Source organism: Photinus pyralis, unplaced genomic scaffold (genome assembly GCF_008802855.1).
Source record: "Photinus pyralis isolate 1611_PpyrPB1 unplaced genomic scaffold, Ppyr1.3 Ppyr1.4_LG6, whole genome shotgun sequence".
NCBI lineage: Eukaryota > Metazoa > Arthropoda > Insecta > Coleoptera > Lampyridae > Photinus > Photinus pyralis.
In genome coordinates, this window is record NW_022170663.1 from 28,132,030 (window position 1) to 28,151,868 (window position 19,839).

The window sequence follows — 19,839 nt, forward strand, 5'->3', positions numbered from 1 at the left end:
AATACGTTTTTATTTGATTTAATATGAAAAATATTTATGACATATCATTCGATATATTTGTTATCTGATTACTTGATAATAATGAAATTTTAATACATTACAAGGGGTTACCTTTGGTTTCTTTTAGGGTTTTTATTTTAGTCCAAGTTCGGTCTCGACTATTTAGTTTCCGTCTAAATTTTAATGTTATTTACCAATGTAAATTATGGATACGTTGCATTACATGCAAAGTACAAGTTACAACCTTGGTTTAAATTCACCGATACATGCGAGTGCTGACACCTTTGAAATATCTTTCCACCTGCTGATAACGAGCGGCCATTTTGCTGTGAAATGGGTCAACGGATCATGGAGGAGATTAATATCAAGATTCGATCCCACAAATGAACAACTTTCGAAACTCTTTAGCATCCTAGTTAATAGCTACATTGCCTACGCGATTACATTAATATTCACAATAAACAAAATAAACTTGAAATCACGAGTCTGTGGCCCTGCGCCATTGATTTATGAATCAATTTCAGATAAGTTTTTTTATCGATTTCGTACTATTCGGTCAATTCCCAATCCTTCAAGTGAATTCAATTAAATTGTCGATACAGAGCGATTGCCTACATCAAAGTTTTGTATTCATGTGTTTTCCCACCTTGAATGTGAACAAAAAGTGATCGGTCACAAAGCATGATTAACTTCAGTATTATTGTCCAGACTAAGCGATTCAGGAATAACACAATAGTACGAATATAATGCCGAAAACCCAATGAGTTTCTTTTTAAGAATCAAAAATGACCTACAAAATTCTGGGCATTAATGGATAAATTATGAGCATACCAAATAAAGGGCGATCACGATCACGACTAGAAAAATTGCGGCTATAAACCGTTTTTAGAACAATATTCGTATCAATTTTGTTTTACATGCGGTAATCTCTTGTAACAAATTCTTATTACAACGCTGCCGTCTAAAAATAACGATTGTTCGTTAATAATACTCAAACTGAATGTTAATGTGATTCCCAATAAAATGGTAGTAATTTGTATCTTTGAACTATAGAAATAATCTTATTCAAACAGCTGATGTACGTATTTGTAAAAACTGTAACACGCAAATTGCTTGTTGTAAATTATATCACGTCCTCAGTAAATCTCTAGCTCGCGTCACGATTCTGGAACGATCCAATTGATTCGATAATCACTGAACTCATTTGCACATAACGGTGCTAAGGATATGTTTTATTAGCCTGTATCTCACACGTTGACTTTTAATCTCAATGGCACACAAAAGTGTTCCGGTTGAACTAGTAAGGGTTAGACAATAAGAAGAGCACCGCCTACCATCATGTACGGGTAGTATAGTATTTCTTTCATACGCCGAACAAAATTTAAAATTTCGCGTAATATAACAATTTGGGAAAAACCGGTAAACTTTCCAAAAGAAAGTAGAACAAAAATATTTATTGAGAATTTTACATGTGTAGCTACAGCATGGGTTAAAGGAGACAAAGCTCGACTCACAATTTGTGAACTTGCAAAGATGCAAATTAAAGTTCACGTACAAAAAAGAGAACTTTTACTTTCTTTTAAGTAAGCAGCAAATTGTCGGGTCGCAAGTTACAGCAATGCAGACGCTCACCTACTTTTTATGTAGGTTAATTTATGTTATTTTCCGCGCGACTACTCGCAAAAGAAGTGTCTTGTAGACAAAATATAATTTGTCATTTTTGCTCGTCGCGTGTCAAGATGAGAGTTTTAGACAGTATGATTATTGTTTAATTTTGTCTTTAAAATGCAATTACAATTATTGGAGTGTGAAGAACAAACAGAACGCACTTTATATAATGGATCTTCTGTGTATCTTCCAAACATTTTTAAGTCACACACACAAAACAACAAGTATAAATAGTGCACAACTCTTGTGCAGATAAAGCCCATTTTTTAAAGCCGAAATAGCTTACAGACCAGTCAAATTAGGTCCAAAGGCAGTCTTATAAACAAAAAACGAAGATAAAACGGGAAAATGTCGTTTTTTTCACATTTGACTTCAATTATCTCGTTAACTATTGCCCAGAGGGAAACTCGAATTTTCTGTAAGGTACAGTTGGTATGGAACGTTCATTTTCAAATGTTATTGTTTTTCATGGAAAATTATAAAAAAGAAATCACGAAAATTAACAATCTATTATTAATAAGTATAAAATCCGCCACTTGTTTTGATAACAAAACACTATGACAAACCCGATCACCATTTAGGTGTCATAGTCATTGATTAATTAAATAAACAAATATCAAAAACAATGCTTTGCCTTTCAAACTGGGAGATTCCCAGAGCGTTCTCAATGTTTTTACAGGACCCCTAAAACAACCGTTTCCAAAAATTGTCCCGATGATTCTTGCAAATGGACGAACTGTGGACGGTTGGTAGAAATTAATTCCTTTCGTTGAGACTCTTCATTAGAGTTCCGTGAACGATCCTGAAAGAACCTGTTCCACCCCCCCCTCCTTGTTAAAGAGTCAGAAAGAAGGGTGGTTGGCAGAAAACCGTTCGTTTTGTTGACACCTTTAATTAAAATACCATGAAAGATGATAGAATTACCCCCTCCCCCCGGCCACCTATTGATCTCGAAAAGGAGTCGCGCAGGAAAGTTATAGTTTGTGAAAACCAATTCATGTCGGCGAGACCTTTCATTAGAATACCATGATGGGTAGAACGTGAGGTCCCCCCAGTCACCTCCCCCCCCCCCCCCCCCCCCCAATTTTCAAAAATTTTACTTGGCACCACTAAAGACACGCGTATGCCAAGTCTGAGACGAGTTGGTTGAGAAGTAGTTCAAAACCGTAGAAATGGGTCCGGACGGACGGACAGACGGGCAGACGGACAAAGTGCAAACAATGGCACATTTTTTAAATTTAAAAAAAAAATGCGCTAAAAACCAGGTGATGCTTAGTCTGGGCTACGGTTTCATTTAATGAAGTTGTTGAGGGTGGTGGATTGGTAGTTAGGAAGTATCTATACATCCTCATGTCTAGAAGTGAAGAAATCGGCAGGGGGGAGGGGGATGTTACAAACGGTTCTTTTTTTGGTTTTTGTTTCACAAACGGATGAACAGCTTAGACGAAGGCGTGTACGTATTGTAATCCCGAAGGTGTCATTTCGTGCTCCAAGCCAAGTTGGGGGCAATATATGTATATGTATGCTTTGTTTGATGGTAGCTACGTGTGGTTTTTAATAATAAATGTCAATTTCATTTGAAGAAATCTCGATCGAGGTGTTGCCAAAGAAATATGGTTGATCTGTGGGGTTTTCGGCATTGTATTATACTATCGAGGTATTCCTGAATCGCTTAGTTTGAAAACCTATCCAAGTACACATCCAAGTACACACGTTCAACCCTTCATGGTATTCTAATAAAAGTCTAATCGAAATAAATTGGTTTGTACAAAGTATAACTTTTCCACGCGACTCTTTTTCGAAATCAGTGGATGAGATAGGGTTTTGGGGGGGGGGGGGCAGTGGAACAGGATTTATCCTTCATGGTACTCTAATGAAAGGTCTCAACACGAGGAATTAATTTCCACCAACCATAGTCCTCCTCCTCGATCCCTTATCATGATCGAATACATTCCCTTATATCTCATATCTCCAGAACGGATTGTCGGAAGAGAGTACTCACAAAGGGTGTTTGGGACATCTGGAAGAAATATATCCATTGGTGATTTCAAAACTTTAAGAGCGAATATCTCGAAAACGGTTTGTAGGAGGAAAGTACAGGCAAAATGAATCGACCGGACGAGACTATTGGTGAAGTCGAAGCTTTCAGTGCAAATATCTGCAGAATGGAGTGTCGGAGGATTTTGAACGTATGCCAGGCAGTGTTTAAATGTTTATGTAAAGAGCATCCTCTACATATAACCAACCATTTCCTAATATTTCTGTTAAAAAAATGCGCTTTATCTGCACAATAATTTTGCACAATTTATACTTGTTTTCTCTTTTTAGCGAATTTTTGATTTTCAAAAGTAAGCTTGTAGGCCGATCATTCGTTCGTTTGGGCGCCTTTAATAAATCGATCGAGATCTCGGTAATGGAATGTCGTAGATCCTTCGCAGTTTCAGCATTAGATATGTACAATCGTGCGTCACTTAGCCTGACACGTACTGATCTGCCAATCAAAAATGCGCGTAAGTCTTATGATGGCGCATCATTTTCACTTATTTAATTTTGAAAGATTAATTAAACATTACACTTTTTAAATATTTCGGTAAATGGTAAGCTCTTCTGGGGTAAACGGAACCGCAAATTTCAAAATCTACATTGACAAAATAATCAATTATTGCGAATAAGTTGGCAAAATTTTTTCAAATGTCACACCCGAGATGACACCCATTATTTGATGGTGCAGAATTTTATATCGAGATGCCTTAACTCTCTATCTTGTCGTGAAAACTACGTGATGCAAACTTTTCTTTGGAATATCATTTATTGGCAACGTTCGATTTCGAAGTCGATTTTGTTTTGTATAATTATTGATGTTGTTTTTTTGTTTAGATATTCGCTTGATTATTTTGTTTATGTTATATTAAATTTAAATTACGTGTTAAAGAACTAGATCTAAACATCTGGAAATTATTTGCTTAGTTTATCTCATGTTTTTCCCCGGTCTTAGATAAGATGTTTTCTTGTAGCTGCAAAGCTAATTAGTTTCAAGATAAGAGCGTGTTATTGCCAAAGTTTGACACATGTGCAGATTATTCTAAGACGGCGCATTATTTTTGTTTAAATGGAAAGGGAAAAGGTTTTTAATAAGCAAACCGGAAGTGCATCATGACTCTTTTATGGTGGAAGACGTGAATCGAGTTGTATGGACGTTGAAATGTAGCCGTATTTGCGCGTAATTGTTGGCAAAGTAGTCAGTTTTGTCGTTATCGAGGCTTTTTGAAGAGACAGTCAGTGTTGTTAAGTTGTGAAGTTTACGAAGAAGCCAGTTGTACTGCAATAAGAGTTTTATCTAATAACTCGTTATTTAAGTGAATGTTATAAGTGTGTTTTATGTTTACAAAGAAGTTTCTGTTAAAAGGGTTATGCCTATTATCAATCAAGTCTAAATGGAGTTTTAAGTGAAATCAAAGTTCCGAAGTATATTCGCTTGGTGTTTGTGCTGCAGTTATAAAGAGATTCGCAATTATAACCGGATAATGAAGAGTGTTTAACTTAAACTTAAACTTTATTTAAATTTAATATGTTCGTCCGATCGCTTGTTGAGTGATACTTGGTTTCCTGGCCCTGAGTGCCACTGTAAACTCTGGAGCCTCACAAGGATCCATTCTGGGGTCGCTTTTATTTTTGATAAACTTTAATGGTTTCCCGTTTTATTTAAATAATATCACCGATTGCATTTTATAGGCAGACAATACCACAGTGATGTTTCTGATAATAATTTGAACAATCTTCTCGACAAATGGCGTAAGGCTAGAGACCTAGCAGAACTATGGTGTAACGCAAACGAACTAACAATAAATAAAGACAAAACTGTGTCATTGATAATGTCGCTAAAAGCGCATGAATGATCCAATCCAAATTTTTCAAAATTCTGATGTCAAAATTGATCCTCAATTAAACTTTTCGGAGTACACTCATTTACTGGCAAAGCTAATAGCGAGTAAAATTTATCTCTTATGACGTCTAGCGAACAACGTCTCGCCCCATATTCTAAAATTAGCTTATTTGTTTCCCATACACAGCCATATTGGTACTGTTCAATGGTCTGGGGAAATTGTGCAACCGTTCGCCGCATCTTTGCCCTTCAGAGACGGGCAATACGTATTGCTCAGACTTCCATACTTACTATTATTACCATTACTATTGTTACGTATTGTCAAAGTGACCGGTGGCAGGACATGTATTACTTCCACCATCATGGAAAATTTCTTGAGACAAAGTAGGCATGAAAGAGAAGATTTCATGACGATTTAGGCAAATAATTATTCACATATGAGTATGGTAAATCAAGGTTTACGTCAGATGTTTACTGCTGAACCATAAATCGACCTCTCCAGGAACGTTAGAGTGACTTTAAGTGCAAATTTCTTATACCAAATCCCCATAATCGGTCGATTCCTATTTTGATGCAATATAAAAAATTTAATTAACTGACATTTATCGATGCAATGTTCCCCCATTCTTCCATTGAGAACTGATACCCTTTATCTGGTTACTCATTAAAAGTGAAACTCGCAAAAAGATTTACGAATTTGAAATCGTTTCAGTTTCCTCATAAGTTCTTATTTGGTATATTTATGGGAAAAATGAGCAATGTTCCGCAGTATGGAAATGTCCAAACTTACGGTTTGCAGTTAAAGGAAGCACAAATTAATTGTATTTAACCTTTTTACCGGTTGCCGTGTTATTTATAATATTATGAGCACCTCGTATAAACAAATGACATGCAGAACTTTGATTAATAAACTGGTTTTTCAACGTAACTAGCGACTCGAAAAATAACGCAACGCAATTTTTTGCACCTTGCACCCGAACGCTTTCGTGGTAACAATTTATTTGAACACTAACACCTTAATCCAATAATTCACCAAAACTAAAACTAACAGTAAGGCTTCGCATATATTTTCAGAGAAGTTTTTACCTGCAAGTTCCAAAGGTTTCCAATTTTGAACGGTGGACTCACCTGAAACAAAATTACAAAATTAGTTTAAAAAAGAGTAATCTAAAATTACTTGTTGAAACCTTCCAGGTCGTACAAGTCTGATTTAAGACCATTCAAATAGCCCTTATTTCTCACAGAAATTAGACGTAATCTGATTCCCATGCCGTGAGCATAATCCGGAGGGCTTTTGGCAAGGGGGGCTGAGGTTGCAGGGGCTATCGAGTCACACATGGATGACGTTGGCGTATTGTGATACCTGATGGTAATAGTGGAATAGTGGCACAGATGATTAATTGTGGGTAATTGTGGGCCCACTTCTAAATAAGATAAAGATGAAATTTCCTATTATTGTTAGTCTGGATCTTGTTGAGGTTGCCTTTTTAGTTAACCCAATTTGCAGTGTGAAACGTCCCGAGGACCCTATACCGCGAGTTGTGGCACTCTTCTTCTATTGCAAGGTTGCAATTCTCAATTGATGTGACCCATAGCAGCACTACGTCTGAAAGTGAGAGTGACAGAACATCATCGTTTAGATGTAATTCGTAGAAGTAGTCCATCGCCTTGTGGTCTGAAATCTCTAAGTTTTTTCCACGAAGTAGCGGTGTGGCGATATAAGCGTGGTCGATTGTGTTTGTAGGCGATACGTTGTAAAACGCATATTTCAAGGGCAAGTCGGCGCATGAAGAATCTTTCAAAATTTCAGGGTGAAGAGATTGCAAATAGTGTTGATTGGTTTTTATCGTCCATACCTTCAGTACTGCATAATGCAGCAGTACACGTCCAATGTAATGGTAGGATAGTGAGAATGTGGCAGTGCCAGAGCTTGGACCGTAAATGATCACTAAAGGACGAAGAAATGTTAAACGAATTTTAGTTACATTAATTTTGCAAATGAGATTTTAATCACTTGATTAGGAAGGTAGGCGGTCGCTCTACAGAACAATAATCAATAACAACATATTGTTATCTCACTTTTATTGCATTCGCAACCTAAGTGGATTTCTCAAAGGTAAAGGACGGATTAATTAACTTAAAGAATTCTGGTTAATTAAAATAACCTTCAAAACCATGAACTTCAAATTAACCGCTCAATTTATTCTAATTTAATCAAACATTTATTACGAATTTACTAAAGAACTATAAAATTAATTTTAACTAAAAATAGCTCAACTCTATTATCTACTTTTTACGTAGAATATTCCCCGATTCGTTTACTATGCGAAAATGGTGTAGGGAACACTCCTAGTCCGTTATCCCGACAAAAAACGGAGCAAGCTCTTCCAATTAAAGTTGCAACTCTAAACAACTTATTATCTCAAGACCAGGCTCAAGACACTCAAACCCACTCCAGGACTTGGTGGAACATGATGTAAGATTGTCGCCATGGGAGAGAAGTCTTCAAAGGACTATCTCGTAGCCTGGCGCGGTTTTACAAAGGGCTATCATGAAAGAACCCGTTACTCGTGGGCATACTTTCTGGGCACTGCAAACTAAACAAGCATATCCACATGCATTGCATGGGTTTGGTAGAATCATCATCTTGTAGACGATGTGACACAGACCACGAGACGGCACACCACATACTTGGTGAATCTCCCACTCTAGTCGAAGTGACGATCCATGGTGGAGGTATCCTGGCCGGATATGACTACGATCAAAGCCGCTTCCCCTTCCGGCATTCTTAGGTTCATCTTACATGGGGGATGGTTTGAGAGACGTTGAGGAGTCGGACAACTCTAGTCAGGGAGGTAGTATAAAGGGCTCGAATTTGAGGCTTGTCCACCCTCTATAGCGCGTTCGCACCTCCAAATGCAGTATGGTGCTTATGGACATACAGTACATGCTTGCCAAACGTGACAAAGACAGCACAAGGAGATTATGTTTTGTTTTAATACTTCAATCATATGTCAATTTGACATCACTGCGGTTAGAAACAAGGATAGCATTATCGAAGAATGACACAAACTAGTAAGAGAGGCAATTAGTCCATAAGGCCCCATACTGCATCTGGAGGTGCGAACGCGCTATAGATACTATGCGAATATTATAAACCGACGGGTTCCATGGCCTAAATGTTCCTAAATGCTATTAATTTGCACTATTTTATAAGAGGGAAACGGAACCGACATGCGACAGCAATAGAGAATAATAAAAAGCTGCAGGATAGGAAAGAACATAATAGGGCTGTATACAGGCGTGGAGAGGCCACGAAATGACGAGAGACGATAGTAGAAGTGAGGAGGAGGGAGAGCCAATTTCCACCGGGTAAAAACGCCCCCTCCCTCGCCGCGCACTTGAACCCCCGGGAGACGTATCCACTGAACAGTAACCGTTTGTATTTCAATAGAAAGTATAAGGGATTATAATGTTCTAACAAATCAACACTGTTTGGTGTCACACTCCATTTGGATTCAGTAATCATCTTTGAAGTTTGAACACTCATAAAGAAGGAGTTTATTTAATGGTGAAAATGGTGAGCCCTTAAATACTAGAGATAACGAGAAGACGGCGACGCTTTAAGAGCGTGGATTTTTCGTTTACGCTAAATTTTTCGGGCAGTCAGCCTGTGTATGTGAAAACGTATTTCGTCAGTATTGCAATAAAGTGTGCAGGAGAAGTTAAACAATCTTAAAAAAAGATTTAAGTTATTACATCGTACAGTGAGGTTGTAAAAGTATGAGAGAAAAGCGTTTTGTTCGTAAAGTTGCAGTTAGTAAAAGTTGAGTAAACCCAGAAGTAGTTGCATAGCGAAGCCTTTTCTACAAGGTTTGTCATTTATTAAAAGTTAAAAGTGTTCTACCGTCCGAAAAGCCACCCAATTTTGCCTTCAAATTCAAGAAACCATATTTTGTCATCAAGTTCAATGTTATCCTGAAACTGTCAGTGAGTGTTTTTTTGTTGAGTTAAGTGCACCTAGTATCGCAACCTTTTTACAACCAGATTGATTGGATTATTCAATATCTGTGAGTAATTAAGATTTTTTATTTATTTATCTGTCGAACGCATGCGTGCGTGGTATGTATAAAAACAAGCTCTGAATGCTTTTATTTCGTCCACCAATTTTGTTTTAATTCATTCATGTGTTTCGGAATACATTTTTGTCATTGTCAACCAATTAATCGTGTGTTTATTCGAATCCAAAGTTTTTATCAGATTTTTTCTATTGGTACACAAGATTTATTTTAGGTGTTGATCAAAATTGGTGTAATTAATTCGTTGCAATTGATGGAGGCCTTCGACTTGCTCGAATTGAGAAATTGAAAGTCAATATTGCCACAAAATGTTCCCCTTCGGAAAAACTCTGGTTCGAAACATTCTGAAATACGGACGACAAGAGAAAACGGGGACAAATAGCTATCAGCCACCAGTACTCGAGAGAAATTTCCTCGCAACTTTAGTAAAGCGTCTGTGAGTCTGAATTGGAGTAGGGTCATAGTTAAATTCGTGTACAAAATGTGTACGCGTTTCTTGTGTCAATAAACTTTCCATAAAAAGGATGCACTTTAGTGCAACGCGTACGCATATTCAATTGTTATCACCACAAATGATTTTCACTCACAGTTGGGACGAGTGGGAAACTATTTTAAAATCGCGAAGGTATAAAGTTAGTTTAAAGTATTTCTAAGAAGGGGTCGAAATCTATGTTTTTCAAAAAGTTCTAAGAATCCCAATTCCCCCTCCCTATTCTGACCCTTTTAAAATGTAAAGGAGTTTCCAAGCGACGCCAAGAGTTCGAAATAGTAGTCCAAACATGCCAAATACTTCAATTCCGGTTGTGGGAAAATATTGGCAAAAAAACGAGTTTCACACGACGAGTTCCCAGATACTGATGGACACAAGACGTGGCAAACGCTAGGAGAGAAGTTCTTAAAGCAAGAGGACGATTTATTTCGAAACGCCAGGAAAAAAGTGCAAATAAACATGGATGATTTTGAATCGGGGTGCCGATAACAGGTATGGAACCGTTTGATAAAAGAGCACTTGATGTAGTCGTTAATAAACTAAACAAATATAGAAAACGAACTCCTGGGTATGGCTATAGCATGTGCAAAACCAAATTTTAAACTTGATGTTAGTTTTGCTTTTATTTAAAATGTATATGTATGAAATTTCATTTAATTGCTTCCATAAATAAGAAAGTTGACACTGCGCATGCGCAAAACGAAATTTTGACACTCGCGTTAATTTTGGTTTTATTGCAAGTGGTTATGTATCAAATTTTATTTAAATCCCTCCATAGATAAGAAAGTTTGCAATGGTTTATCAATGGTCGAGATGCGAAAAGGGCACTGTGAATGTTGATCGATTAGGCTCAATTTTTGGAATTGCGTTTTATATGGCTAAAGCTATACGCATATTGAATTTCATGCAATTAGGTTCATAACTCACGGAGATGTCAAAAGGGCCTTCCTTATTTTTTGGGCTGCATTGCCAATTCCGATCTATAAATTTAATTAAAAAAATCCGTCTACTAAATTTTATCGTAATCGGTCCATTCGTTATCGAGATATCGTGCTAACGGACGGACAGACCGACAGACACAGCAAAATTATAAACTCGCTGGGAGCTCGTTAATAAAGTACGAGATAAGAAGGCACCTCGGCCGGATAGTATGCCAGTAGATATTGGAAGTCAAAGCCGATGGAGGGAAAATGCTATCCAAATGTGACTTTCCACAGATTTGGAAGAAGCTATCTTGGTCCTCGTACCAAAAGGTGATCGAAAAATAAGACCAAGGAAGTTCATTGTATGAACGCCTAATAAATCCAAGAATTTTGAAGCATCTAGAGGAAAAAGGAAACCTATCGGAAAATCAGTCCGGTTTTACGAAGGGTAGATTTAGTCTGGATGTGGTGAAGGAAGTCTTAAAAATATGGAGTAGTGAGTACATTCGGGATCGTGGAGACAGAAAGACACTCGACACGGAAAACGCATTCAACTCGGAAATGGGATCGAATCTCAGAGGAGTTTGAAGCAGGAATCAATACTTGTCTCCACCCTGTGGAACATTTTGTATAATCCGGTCGACTTCGGTACATCAAAAAGTGCTACGCGAAGACTAATCATCAGCACAGTAGAAAGTATTGTCATGTATGGCGCTCCGGTATGATCGGAAGTCATGAAGATAATTTCGTACAGACAAAAGCTCCTGGCAGTGCAACGAAGAGTATGTCTTCGGATCGTGAGCGGGTACAGGTCAACGAGCAGCGAGGCGCTCCACGTAATGGCCGGCAGCATCCCTTGGCGTTTAGTAGCTGAGGAGAGGCGCCATCTCTACGAAGGAATTAATCCGAAAAAAAACGCAATGGAAATCTGGCAACAGAGATGGCAGGAGACGAAGAGATAGATGAACATGGCGTTTGATCAAGGAATGGGCAGAAAGGAAAGGCAGGGGATAAACTTCTACCTCTCGCAGTTACTGTCCGGACACGGTTGCTTTTTGTCGTTCCTAATATACAGGACAGGAAAGGAACGAAAAGCCTGGTGTTGTTTTTGCAATTGCAAAGAGCACACTCTATTCAGATGTCCCGAATGGGATGGGGAACGGTTGATTCTCTTCAATAAAATCAAGGAGTGACCTGAAGTGGAAACGGGATGCGAAAAAATGATGAAATTAGGAGAAAATAGGAGAGACATAAAAAATTTTACAGATGAAAGCACAATGCGAAAGGAAAAGAGAAGAAGAGAACAGAAGATGAAAACTATATTACCATGGCTAACCCAACTCGAAGTAATGCCCACGCGGTTCCGGATTGGACATGGAACTAGGGATGACAGGGGAAGGTTTTAGTGGAGTGTCCGTACCGGTTTCCCAATCCCGAAAAAAAGTTCTAATTTATTCAAAACGCCGTATTTTCCATCCCAAGCAAAAATGGTACAAAAATCAAACCATTGCTTTGTTATGACTAATTTTTTAACAATCACTGTCACTTGCATCTGAAATACGCGACCAAGCTGAAATCCAACATGACACTTGAGTGAGACTAATTTGTCACGCGCCAAGTACTATGATGTTTTAGTAGGGCACCCCTTTTTTGTATTTGATCGAAACTTGCCTACGGCATGCCAACAACTAATTGAATAATTACATAATTACGTGCTTTGAACTGTTAAAAAAAGGTACATTAAAATTGTAATAAAATTGGACCTGGGACATCGCACCGTTAAAAGCGACACGCTTCTGATTTTTATTAATTTTTGTTATTATCTATTTTTCCCAAGCGAGTGTTTGAACTGATCGCACAACCAATTTGCATAATTGAATTACGGAAACGGCGCTAGTAGTTCAGGGGCGGTCATTAACTTTGAAAAGCTTACAATTCATTTTCAGGAAAATACGAACGGCACCCTGTTTTTTATTAATTGTAGGTTATGTGTGCCTCGAGTTGACATACTGACATGGGGCGGGTCACAGACTCGCAGAAGATCCGAACCAGTTTGGTCGGTTCGCGAAATGTAATTAAGGGAGATTGATCGGTGAAAGTATATCATGTACCTTTGTGCATTATTGACGCACTTGCAGAGAAAATCGGAAAATGCATGGCACACTTTGAATCATCGAAGAAAGTGGTGATTGAATAATGTACCAAGACTGACCTCCCGTATTTCATTTCACCATTGGTATCACTTACGAAGGTTACTTTGTGTCCCTGTTCCTATAGGTATTTTTACACACCTTTTGCAGGATCTGGTTTGTGCGTTTCTACTTGGGTAATGAACAAAGTTAGGTAGGCAAATAACTCAATTTTGTTAAATTGGAACAGTTCGTTTCGTTACTACTTCTTTGTGTAGTCCGTCAGGTGTACACTTTACTTTTTTGTGCGTGGTTTTTGCATACATCTCTTTATTCCTAAATGTAATCGTCGCGTGTTGAATTCACAATAGAATAAACAACGCATAATTTCAAGATTTCCGGCGCCTATGGCGGTTTCCTGGGAGACGAATCATTTATGCTCTTAAAAATTATTTGAGTATCAGAGCAGCAGAAAAGTTGGATCCTAGGGGTAGAACAGTTAGGCACTGCATATTGGCGAAAGTTTACAGTTTATCGAAATTTTGGGAGTTGATTTCCCAATAAAGGTTAGGGAAATAGTAAACGGTGATGGAAATGAATCGTTGTCTTTGGCTGCGTCGTTCAATTTCAATAACGCATTGTTTCATAATGCATTTCGGACGCCTGGAAGACAACATCATTTTAGTTAGGACTATTTAGTTACAAATGCACATTCGGCATGATGTCACTTCGCATCGTGAGATTTTCCAAGTTAACATACTTCAAAAATATGTAGACATGATTTATACCTGCACCTTAGCGTTTATTTGATTCGTAGGTAGGAATTTAATCAACTGTACTAAAGCACTCGGTTTTTATATCAGCATTTATGAACGTTACTAAGAAACCGTAGCTTCCAGATTTATGTATTTCTTCTAGGACTGATAAATAAGAGGTAAAAGTAACGTTTTTAATTAAGAAAAATTTTAAGAACGGCCCCAGATCTTTATCATGTCTGGGAGATGCGTAATTAATTAAAGAAATTTAATTGTTGGACGTTATTATTCGAATACGCTGCGTCGGCTGGAAAAACGGTCGACCCCTCCATGAATTGGCCGAATTTTATAAAAAGCAAATCCGTTATTTAGAGGGGATCTTTTTGCCTTTGGTGTTTTACACGAAACGTAATATCATCTTTTGGCAATTATTCGCTGTACTCTCGTACGTTTTGAACTTTTATCCGCCACCGTAACGATAAAGTTAAAGGTAAGCGTTTTTCTTCCGCCTATCATAAGAGGAGTAATGATTTCGTGTCCTTGATTTCCCGTAGCTACCGCTAATAAATTTATGCTTTGTTGCTAGCGTTCCCATTAGGACAATCGTTATCGTGTCCGTGTGCCGCAATTCTGTTTTAGTTGCCTTTTGAATTCTGGACTGTGGCAACCGATTATGCCAAACCTTCCGAAACCGCAGACCTTGACCAGAAGCAAGGCTAAAGCCTTCTGGTAGCGCTCGTGTACGTCCGTCCGTCCGACTGCCGCTAGTGTGATTTAATTCCAATCACTTGTAAATGTATTTTATTTCTTTTAATTAAATTTTAATTTCGATTCTGCTACTTACAATTATATTGTGTAATTTTCATGCCATTTGTTCGCGGAATTCTTACCGGAATTCGTCCTACAACCAATTAACGATTAAATATGTCCGTCTGCGTTAATCAATAGCCATTTTGCCGATGGTCATTAGTCCAGTGAGAATTTAAGGGGGGTATTTCTGAAGATTTTGGATTCGCGTTTTAGCAACCGAAGCAACCAGTATTGGTCCATAAAAAAATGGTATATTTGATTCACGTTTAAACTCTTCGACGTGACTAGAGTGTTGCCCAACACTAAGAAATGGTTCAAAGAAAATGAACCGACATTTCTAAGTGAATTAATTAAAAGTGCTTGCTTGTTTGCAGGTAGAACTAGTAAAAAAACATTACCGTTGTGAAATCGTGTTTCGGTCGCATAAAGAAGGTAGAAAATAACAAACTAATTAAACTCGCAAACTATATTTTTTTAACCTAGAACCATTCTTAAAAATTTGTCGCTGTGTCCATAAAAAATTCCAACTTGACCGTAAATTTTCAACTCCGCTAAAAGGAAATCAACCTCATTCCGAATTTTTGTCATGCCAACAGTGTCAGTGCAAAAAGGGCCGTCTTATATAAGGAAATGATCGTCGATATATGTAAAATTTTGCGGTTTGCACATTTCAGAGAAAGAACAACAAGTTAAAAAGTAATAAACGATTTACATAAAGCGCATTTCCACTTGCATTCATTTCCCATTTGTAAGATGCAACTTCTATTAAAATCGTAAAAATCCGACCACAAATATGAAAGATAGCGTTGCACATGGGCAATCCATTTTTGACGTGCTACTTCAATTTCAGTTTATGAGAAGAATTTCATTTCAATGTTTTTCTAAATAAGAAAGTTGGAACTGCGCATGCGCAAACCTAAATTTTGAAACTAATGTTAGATTTTCCTTTGTTCCAAGCGCCTAAATATCAAATTTCACTTAAATGCTTCCATAGATAAAAAAAAGTTGGCACTGCGCATGCGCAAAATAAAATTTTGAAACTGGCGCTAGATTTTCCTTTATTCCAAGTGCCTATGTATCACATTTCATTTAAATTCTTCCATAAATAAAACAGTTGGCCCTGCGCATGCGCAAAACCAAATTTTGAAATTGGCGTTTGATTTTCCTTTATTCGAAGTGCCTATGTATCAAATTTCATTTAAATTCTTCCATAAATAAAAAAGTTGGCACTGCGCATGCGCAAAACCAAATTTTGAAATTGGCGTTTGATTTTTCCTTTATTCGAAGTGCTTATGTATCAAATTTCGTTTAAATTCTTCCATAAATAAAAAAGTTGGCACTGCGCATGCGCAAAACCAAATTTTGAAATTGGCGGTTGATTTTCCTTTATTCCAAGTGCCTATGTATCAAATTTCATTCAAATATTTTTATAAGTAAAAAAGTTTGCAATTCGGTTTATAAATGGTCGAGATGCGAAAAGGGCACTGTGAATTTTGAATCGATTCGATTCCACTTTTGGCATTGCGTATTATATGGCTAAAGCTATGCCCATATTGAATTTCATGCAATTCAGTTCATAACTAACGGAGATGTAAAAGCGATCGAACATTTCTAAACAAAACAAAGCACACGGACAGATAGATGGACAGACAGACAAAGGAACAGACGGACAGACCAACAGGCAGACGACAGATAGCAATGCAAAATTATAACGATCTCTAGGATCGTTAATAAATGGCAAAAGTGTAAAATTATGGAACATGTAAAAAACGGTTTTTTGTTTTTTTTACAATAACTTTTTTTGTAAGCGGTACAAAAAAAATTCCTTCCTTGGTACAAGACTCGACACCATAACGAACCAAATAGCGAAAAAAGTAGAACAATAGCTCTTAAGATAAAGAACTAGTAGCGTCGCAAAACGAGCGGACGAACGGACGGACGGACGGACGGACAAAGTGGCCACAATAGCGCATTTTTTTTAATTTTTGTGGAAATGCGCTAAAAAGGAGGAGTTTTCATTAAGTCGGCACCCGCAGGTAACGGTTACAAAACTTGTACGTCGAACAAGAATTGGTATGTGGAACTTGAACCCTAAAAGAAATCAAAGGTAACCCCTCTTCTTTGATGAAGTATATAAGAGGGCTAATCGTAGATGAAGCAGCAATTATTGATGGAAAGTCCAGTACAACAAATTACAGCCAAAACCTTACGATAAAAAGGAAAAGTCACATGATAACCCCACTAGGAGCACAGGTGAATCCCGTCTAAACTAATTACTTCAGAATTCTCCAAAGATTATTAGTTAGGTCACTTTTCATTTTCTTGGGTTTTTAAGGTAGTACTGTGCTGAGTTCATATGAACCTGGCAGAACATGTAATGATTTGTATAAAAAAAGGAACATTTAATTCGGGGATAGGGCACTTAATTAGCACCTAAATTATAGTTAGTTCACTTTTCACTTTCATGGTTTTTTGACATAGTGCCTGATGAGTTCATATGCACCTGGCAGAACATGTAATAATTTTTTAAAAAAAGGAGCATTTAATTCGAGAATAGGGCACTTCATTAGCACCTAATTATAGTTAGTTCACTTTTCATTTTCTTGGGTTTTAAAGGTAGTGTTCTGCTGAGTTCATATGAACCTGGCAGAACATGTTATAATTTGTAAAAAAAGGAGCATTTAATTCGGGGATAGGGCACTTAATTAGCACCTAATTAGCACCTAATTATAGTTAGTTCACTTTTCATTTTCTTGCTTTTTTGAGGTAGTGTTCTGCTAAGTTCATATGAACCTGGAAAGACATGTAATAATTTTAAAAAAAGGAACATTTAATTCGAAAATAGGGCACTTAATTAGCATCTAATTAGCACCTAATTATGCAATTATGTTTGATTGTGTTCTGCTGACCTTGCTCTGCTAGGTTCATGTACATGCTACAACGTTACCATCAAATTTGTTAGGGGCTAACCGTTTGTCAATTAATTAATTAATTAATTTCGAGTTTACTTAAAAAAGTCAATATTTTGTTTCAAGAAGGGAAGTTCAACCCCCTTCTGTTGCAAAAGCGTATTGCACTCATTACCCACGACAGGCAATGGAAATGGAGTGAAGAAAAGTTCTGGGAAGTGTAAATAAGGTGATTGCTTTGACGGAGCTCTCAGAATTAAAGACGTCATATTTATCCAGGAATATTGACGAGTTTTCCCCCTAAGAATTAACCACGAGCACATTGTGGTGAGTTGATTTATGATATGGCAAGTGGAGGGAATCATGGAGGTCAAATAGTGCTGTTTGTTTATTAGTTGATAAATAACCGTTTTTGGCCAAATTTAAAATGGTAAAATCCAAATTTGGAAATATTCGGTTGCTTAAGAGATACCGGAAAAAATTAAAGAAATTGTCAATTTCAGAATGACCCTATAGTTTCTTAGTTAAATGAGCTACAGAAAAATATTGAATAGGTACATTGCAACAGTTTCTCTATAATGATTTTTGAATAATGTGCCGTTTTGAGAATAAGAATACGAGGCCAGGTAAAAATATTTTATAATATAAATAATATAATAAGTGATCAAACCTAACGTCATTTTTTAAAAACAAAACACCCTTATTTATATTTTGATCTAAAAAATAATATCACATTAGTCTTTTTTTGAAATATAACACCGCAACAGAAATAATATTAAAAAAAGTGATTTAAAAAATGCAAAAAGAAACAAAAAGGCAAAAAAATTTAAAAAAATTCAAGCGATTTAAAAAAAAAAAATTTGAATCTGAATTAATATTGAATTTTTTAATGTGGTCATTCCAAAATTGACATTTTTTTTATTTTCCGCGCATCACTTAAGCGAATCAATATTTTTAATTTTTGATTTTACCATTTACCAAACAAAGAACATATTATTATTTTTTTGATAGCACTAGCAATTACAGAGATTCCCTATATGCGTAACTGTCGATATGGTTGTAATAGAACCAACTTGACGCGCTAAATTCGATTTAAATTTTGGCTATTATTATTTTTTTTTTAAAGGCGTGAAATATTACTCGCCTTCAGATCGCTCAGACTCACTTCCAACGATGTTACTTATTTCTTTTTGTGTATAGCTTAATCTATTCCTAGTAATTACATGATTACGTTACATTGTCTGCTTAATTAATGTCATTGTAGAGATATGCAATAGGTCAATACCAAGAAAGGTTAGAGTTGATTGTAACTGACCTAGCCTAATTAATTACTCATATAGCAGGATTAAATAGTTTTTTTCCGCCAATAAGTTTTTATCCTATACAAGGAGAAACTTACATTTTCTCGCCTGTGTGAGGACGCGAAAGAAGACAATTGCACGCATGGAGCGAGAAAATTCAATTTTGTCGGCTAGGCGAGAAAAAAAATACGCCTTATGTAAGCTAGATGGCGCGGTTGTAATAAAATGTCAAAGAAGTTATTTCTTTTTATTTAAATAAGAAACATAAAATCGTCAACACTGATTTAATAATTAAATTTACCCTATGTTCACTTTATTTTACTGAATTCAAGAATTTATTTAATTACCGCGAACCTATAATACAATGTTTCGTGAATTTGAATACTTTCCCAATATCACGTGACCAATTCAAACGTTTCAAACTTAGTCATAATCTCCCATTTACTTTCAATAACGAGCATCTGTGTCAATACATTTAACACCAAGATGTACTTTGCACTGTAAGTAGAACACCGCTTATCCGCAATAAGTAGCATTTTAACATACGAGACTACCCCGAAGTTAAAATGTGTCCAGTGTGACTGTAAGGAATAAATAAATCTATTTATTAAACACATTTTTTTAAAATACAAGATCATCAAGGATTTAAAGTGTGCCCATTGCGCGTTCGTCACCAAGCATAAACCCAGTCTTAAAAAAGCATCTAACATTTGACAAGACATGGATACTGCGAAGGATTTAAAATGTAACCGGTGTGATTTTGTTCCTGAAAACACACATTCAATTTTAAAACACATTTGTTAATACACAAGACCAGTAATAATTTCAAATGCGCCTGGTATTAATTACAACTCCTTAAATCCCGTTATTTTCTAAGGAAATAATCACGCGC

The 19,839-nt window shown here is 36.7% G+C and overlaps 1 protein-coding gene across 1 annotated transcript in view; it reads right to left on the reverse strand.

The window, feature by feature from the left end:
- LOC116174574 (GDP-mannose 4,6 dehydratase-like) overlaps nt 1-19,839 on the reverse strand; it is a 52,965-nt gene that overhangs the window by 1,352 nt on the left and 31,774 nt on the right. The window contains exons 3-4 of the mRNA XM_031492511.1: nt 6,739-6,914; nt 6,638-6,679 (exon numbers count right to left, since the gene is read on the reverse strand). Coding sequence (XP_031348371.1) covers nt 6,638-6,679; nt 6,739-6,914 — 218 coding nt within the window. The remainder of the gene's footprint in view (nt 1-6,637; nt 6,680-6,738; nt 6,915-19,839) is intronic.